Source organism: Galendromus occidentalis, unplaced genomic scaffold (assembly GCF_000255335.2).
Source record: "Galendromus occidentalis unplaced genomic scaffold, Mocc_1.1 scf7180000075933, whole genome shotgun sequence".
Classification (NCBI taxonomy): domain Eukaryota; kingdom Metazoa; phylum Arthropoda; class Arachnida; order Mesostigmata; family Phytoseiidae; genus Galendromus; species Galendromus occidentalis.
Genome location: NW_003803923.1, coordinates 172699 through 179143, shown reverse-complemented (window position 1 = coordinate 179143; position 6445 = coordinate 172699). Strand labels below are relative to the sequence as shown.

Sequence of the window (6445 nt, the reverse complement as noted above, 5' to 3'; positions counted from 1 at the left end):
GGAGAATCTCCCCGAACAACAGCCTTTCGGTTCCGCATCAGAGGCTCATCCGAAATAGACTCGAAAAGATGAACGAAAAGCGGTTGAGTTCTCCTTCAAATCGAGAATGTTTCCTCCGGAAACAGCTAAGCTTCTCCATGGAGATTGCTGTTAGTCGAGTCGTGTGGTTGCCGTCCTTCCTTTCTGCCTGCCTGTCTGGCGGCTAGCCACCCTCGCTGTCTGCACCCGCAACCCCCTGCTTTCTCGCCGTTCAGCCTAGCGACAGTTGACGGGACGTCTACGCCATTTCGATTTTGAAGTCGTCCAGGCCGCCCGAATACCACATTCTCCGGAACTTGACGATGCGGGGCACGTTCGTGGGGCAGGGGAAAGAGCTCAGAAAAATCATTCGGAAAAAACTCTCGTGCGACTTCGACATTGATTTCTTCGATTTGGAAAACCCATCTCGGAAGATTGCTGTCCTCCTTACAAATTCGGTTTTCCGTTCGCGTTCCCGCGTTGCGAAATATAGCTCGCAGGTATTCTTCGATTCGGACGACTGCTCTTTTGTCAGTAATTGGCGAATCGATCGCCGGGTGAGCCGCAATGCTCTAGGCTCTATCGGCAAAAAGAGGCGGCGGATAGTGTCGAGTCTTCTTGATTCATCTCTCTTCTTTCGAATGCTGTCCCTGAGTATCTGAAGTCTAAGTAAGGATGCTGAGTTCAGCTCCGCTAGACCTTAATAAGGCTCGACACTGACTCGCTACAACACACGCTGCTCCGAACTTCCGACGAATGAGCTTCCGCGGCATAGTGTGCGGTCCTTGAGCTCCCCGTCGACTATCCTTGTCAGCACGTCCTTCTTGTTTAGCTCATAGTCCTCTGCTCCTCCATAGAATTGCATTTGCATCGTCGAGGGTAACTCGACAACGCCGACTCGCGAAAAACAAGTCCGCATCCAGATTGCCTCTTGTGCTGTCTTGTTCTTCTTCTGCGCTCGAGTCCAAGAGTCCCCTCGGACTAAGTTAGCGACCTGGCGCGATTGCTGCAATCAATCTGGTCGGAGAAAGAAATTACTGCTATTTGTTTTGCTGAACTTTCCACTCTGCGACGGCTCTTGGCCCCGACTGGATTTTAGCGTTTCGAATCGCCGTCCTCTCATTTTTCAGAGCTCCTCCAGAGCTATAAATATGTTGTAGCGAGCCAAAATAGACGTGACTCCATTCTTTACGCGACTACATACAACACATCTCGATCGGAATGGCCCAGTTCAGTCGCGCGCCCGCGGCATGCACGGGGAGGAAGCTCTCTGGAATCGAGAGTCTCGTCTCGCCGGACTTCAGGCTTTGAGGAGCGAATCGGACTGATTCAAGTCTGGAAACACTCTCCTTCGAAGTAAACTAACTCGAGCGTCATCGTGGGAGATTGTTCATCGAGGAGCTTGGAGCTCGGGTGAATCCGGTTTGAGAGAACCTTGTTCCACCGAGCTAGCGAAACATGGGCAACATCAGTCCAGGACATCTGAAAGCTTGTAATGGAGCTCCTTTTCTGCAAACGAGATTACAGCTGGGGGCCCTTAGATATCCGTCCGGACTCGGCGAAAGCGTAAACAAGAACGACGGCGAAAAACATTTCCCCCAACATCAACTGTTTCCGGCGATCGTCGGCGAGAACCTGGCACCGTCGTTGCTGCCGCTGCCGCTTCCGCCGCCGTCGTACACAAAACAAAGGGATCTTCGAAATGGCCGGATAAACACTCGATGCAGCTTTGAAGAAAGTTCAGGTATCTGCCTGCGACCTCGAGACGCTCTGGGGAAACACGTCCATCGTTGTGGATCACGCCGTTTCCGCCATAAGATGCCGCAGCACGGTTCGTCTATGGCGAAGATTCGCGGAAAAATCTGTTTGTGGAGGTCTTTGCCGCTCTGACGTCTTTCTCCCCCAGCTCTTGCTTCATCTTTTCCTGCTCTTGTCATCCCTGATCGCAAGGGGCCTTCCGGCCCTTAGCGCAGAGGTTAGACTCGGGAATTTAGTCGACCATGGCTCGAGGCGCCCACTCCAGTCTTTGCTCGGAGACCGTGGGGTCTCCAGTGGGGATGTCCTTCCCGCCACTGTACCATGCTCGGCGCGGCGTTCCCCCACGGGCTCCGTAGGGGATCCGGAGAGATTCCATGTGGGGGAGGGAGGTTTCGCCGAAAAAATTCGGCTGGCGCCGACCCTCGATGTGAAGCAACCTCAATGTGGTCACAGCAAATATGCATCGGATGCGCGGGCCGCTCTGACTGTTCGGCGATCCGTCGGCATATTTTGTCGGGAGGCTCGAAGCTATGCGCATCTATTTGAAGAAGATATGCGATAGATTCTCGCGCCGGGACGGCAGGGGGAGAGGCCTGAAGAAATTTCGGTCCAGGAAGACGAGCCTTGGACTCCTGGAGATTTGCCCGGTGGGAGCTCTTAGCACGAGGCTTGGATGGACGCCAAGATCCATTGCGGTGAGGTGGGTCCGTTATGAAACCAGCCAGCCGTAAATGTGTTAACAACGAGAAAGCTGGATACAGACGTAATTGACCACTTAATCGAGCCCGTAATCGTTACCCGAGAGAGAGAGAATAGGGATGCGGTTCAGCGGGTCAGTACAATCGGAGCCCGCGTACGAGTTCCCGAGCAGTTGTCTCCCTCATCAGACTGCATCGGTGAAGGAAATCATCGACAATATGAACGGGGAACTCTTCCTGATTAAAGGTCTTTGTCGAGAATGACATGCGAGGGTTCTGTTCGAATATGCGTGCGGATCATGGCCGATGCAGACGAGTGAGCAATTATTCCATTGAATACGAACTCGGAGCGTTCATTGCACTCAGTTATTATTCGCAATGCTGATGGGGACATGAGGATCAGAGATGATCTTCTCTTCAAATTTCCGCCCCTAGAGGCAGCATGATCGGAGCCCGTGGGACTGCTGCTCGTTCCCAGCCGCCCAGCCGAGTCTCATAGATCGCTCGAGTGGTCGGTTCGAAGTTCCTTCTCGAGGTACGGTCAGCCGAGAGCTGTTCTCGGGTTCACAACCTGCTATCGTTGATACTCTGCGCGCTCCGACGACACCGAGTTTTCTCCATCAGTGTTTGATCTTCCTCAAAGCGAGGAGAAGAGCTCATTGCCGTGTTTGCCGATCCGTGCCGCCTCCAGACAGCCTGACTCGGCTCGCTTGATCACAAGTCAGATATCGTCGCCCGCTTGAACACATCGGTTTTCGTCGCGACGAATTCCAAATCGCGGAATTTGTCCGCTCGGAGTTCCATGGAAATTCTTATTCAAATGCGCTTTGCTTGGCGGGTGCTTCCCGACGGGGCCAAGCATCGTCTTCGGGCTTCCAGATCCGGATCAGAATTCCGAGTTTCGAGCAATTGCTCGTATACTGAAATATCGAAATTTTCTCTTTCCAGAAGATACTCGGAAAGTCTCGCCCACGAGAATGACACCGCGCGCCCAGGTGGCCACCGAAACCTTCATCGACGAAGTGTCTGAACAACTCAATGGGTGCGCGGCTCAGATGGAGAGGCGCTCCCATCATGAAGTGAGCGCCTAAAAAGGCAGACCAAGCCGTCTGAGTCCTCGCGACTCGCATCGTCCGTACGTACGTACGTGCAGCGCTGCCGCCGACCAGAACAAGGACGACACTTCAGGCGAGCGTTTACGCCTGACAGCTGTCGACGACTACCCAGGCACAGCGAGCGACGAGTCTGAGCGGCAGCGTAAACGCTTTGCGCCAAGGGAAGCTCCGGCCTTGTGCGTTGGGTGTGAGTGAGTGAATGAGTGCGTGCGTGCGTGCGTGAGTGATTGAGCCTAAGGAACGGAAGGAGAGAGAGGAATTCCTCGAGCGATCACGAGGGGAGCGGAGCTAGAGAGTGGTGTTCGGACCGGTGTTGTCATTGTCGATTGCGTATCCCCAACGTGGCCAAGACGGCAGCCGTGGCTAGCTCGAAGTCGAAGAAGAGGCTGTGGAGAATGGGTTGCACCCTGAGCAAAGCGGTCACCTCGCTAGTCCACAAAGGTAGCGAGAGATCAGCGGGCGTTGGCCGCGTGGGGGACGTCGAAGACCCTCCGCCACCTCCTCCACCAGACCCGCGCTCTCCTCTCACAACACGTCAAATCTTCTCCATCTCAAAATCATGGAAAGCCATCGCCCGTGCCATGGAGCCGACGGGAGTCGAGATGTTCGTACGCCTCTTCAAACAAAACGAGGAGCTACTCGACTTATTCACCAGGTAAGCGATTCATTCTTCGGCCAACCTTTCAGTTTTGATATCGGTACTATGTCCGCGGTTCGATCGGCTATCGATCCGGGGTCCGGGGGCGGCGAGAACATCCTCGGGCACGGGTTTCGGGCTCCTGAGTATTCTTCATGCCGATACAGTCGGATGCGGATCGCGAAGTATTCAATCTCAGGACCGGACAGAGCCGATACGCAGTGATGCCGAACTTATGCGCATTACAATCTGTTCTCGATCGCCCGCATCGATGGCAAATAAATAATGATCGAACTGTAAGATCGCGTCGCGAACGATCGCATGAGAACCCCGGCGTCGACGACCGGAGCACCTTCTGTGTAGCTCTGTGTCATTTTACGCGATTTCTCGAGAAGACGGAGACGGCTCTCCGAAGAGAGCTGTGAGATCGCGGGCCATGGAGACGGCCGCGGCCCCGAGCCGTCTCGTGCAGCAAGTGCAGCCCGTTCGGGGATCCGTGGAAGCGGAACAAAGAGCAAGCCGAAGCAAAACTTTCCCCGATCTGTAAGTGAACGGGAGAAGCGCCGCGGATCTCGGAATCGAAGCTTCCCGCCAAAACGAAACTCGCAGACGGAAAAAGAGCCATGTGGACAATTTCGAGCTCGGTGCAAAAGGCGACACCATCTGGCTCGATGGGACTCGAGGCGAGGACGAACTGACAAGCGGAAAGTTCCTGCTCATTGTTTTCGACTCGTCGCGTCGAAGAACGCCGTCAGCGTTTACTGATCATTTACCGTTGGAATCTTGGTCTCCGACAGTCTTTTCGCCCGTTCCGCTTATCGTGGCGGATAATCGTCGAGCCCATTCACTGAACAGAGAGACCTGTTCGAGCGATCTCGGAGCTCTCAAATCGGAATGACGGCGTAATTACGCAATCGAACAAAAGACAGTAATCGATGGCGGCATGCGGGAAAGCACCGGAGATCGTTCGTAGAGACTTCTAGCAGAAAGGAGCCCTCAAAGAGACGGACGGATGCCAGGTCCTGTCGTATCAGGCTGCGCTGTCGTCAACGGGGGTCAAGGTGAAATTCGGCGCCGCAAGGCTTCCCGCAAAACATTCGCTCGCCCGCCAGAAAGGTTCTGCGCGAGGCATTCTTTGAAAATGTCGCCAGAGCGGTTTCGTATGGTAAATAGCCTCGACCCGTAACTCGTTGACCCTTCTTCAGTCTCCGAAGCGCAGATTTCTGAAGTGACCCTCGAGTTTCCGCTGAAAGCAGAAATTCCACACTCCTGGGGAGTGAGTGTGTCTAATCCCAAATCTTGGATTGAAGTGTGCGATTCCGTGAGGTTTCCAGATGCCACATTGAAAGTCTCCGACTGACACGACATATTTGAGTCCGGGAATCGCTGGCCGAGAGAGTTTTCAATGGCATGCCGCCACGTTGGAGACACCCGGAGTTCTCTGCGGAGTGCAGGCTCCGAAGCTGTGTCTAGCGGTGTCCGATAAATTTTTCCTCTCTTGAAGCTGAAAAACAACCGTTTTCCAGTAGAATAATTCCTCGATGTTTCTCAAGAGCCAGAGCGAATTCCATGAACGACATGAGGGGTCGAGCTCGCCATCATGCCCAGCGCCATCCTCGCAGCAGTCAACAGCTCTCCGGTATCTTTTGCGTGGCCCTCACGCAATATTGAATTATCCTCCCCTGCGTGGAGAGCATGCTGGAGCATACGCGCGAGAAGCAGATTGAGTGCTCGTTGGGCGAGCGGCTGTCTGCGAGGTGGACTGCTCGCTCCTGTTCGAATGCTGGCAGCGGCGGCAGCCGATAATGTCAGATTTCAGCTTTCAGCCAGCCGAATATCTTGTAGCACCTCTTCAGACAAAAGAGACAGTAACCGCCTTACCTCGGCTATGCGTAGCTGAGGGAGCATCGCGCACGCCATCCGTCCGCGCGCCCCCATATGAACACGCAGGCATCGACGAACCGACTATTTTTAGCCCGCCGCTCGCGACCGAGAGATTTAATACACGAGCTGTTGCACTATCTGCTCGTTCTCCGGGTCATGCACGGAGAGATGCTTCAGATGTTGCATTACACGGGATGGGTTAAACGAGGCTCTCAAGGATCTTGAGCCGGGTTGATTTTTTCGACGTCCGCTCCCGCAACCCGGGGGCAGCGAAGATTTCGCAGGGGGGATTTTCGCATGACTCCTGAGGGCGCGGATTGGAATTTCCCCGCTTC

At 54.4% G+C, this 6445-nt stretch overlaps 1 protein-coding gene across 1 annotated transcript in view; it reads left to right on the top strand.

The window, feature by feature from the left end:
* The first annotated feature begins 3647 nt into the window (after nucleotides 1-3647).
* LOC100909144 (neuroglobin-like) overlaps nucleotides 3648-6445 on the top strand; it is a 4401-nt gene continuing 1603 nt past the window's right edge. Inside the window, exon 1 of the mRNA XM_003738381.2 lies at nucleotides 3648-4244. Within this exon, the coding sequence (XP_003738429.1) occupies nucleotides 3985-4244 (260 nt within the window). The 5' untranslated portion in view covers nucleotides 3648-3984. The remainder of the gene's footprint in view (nucleotides 4245-6445) is intronic.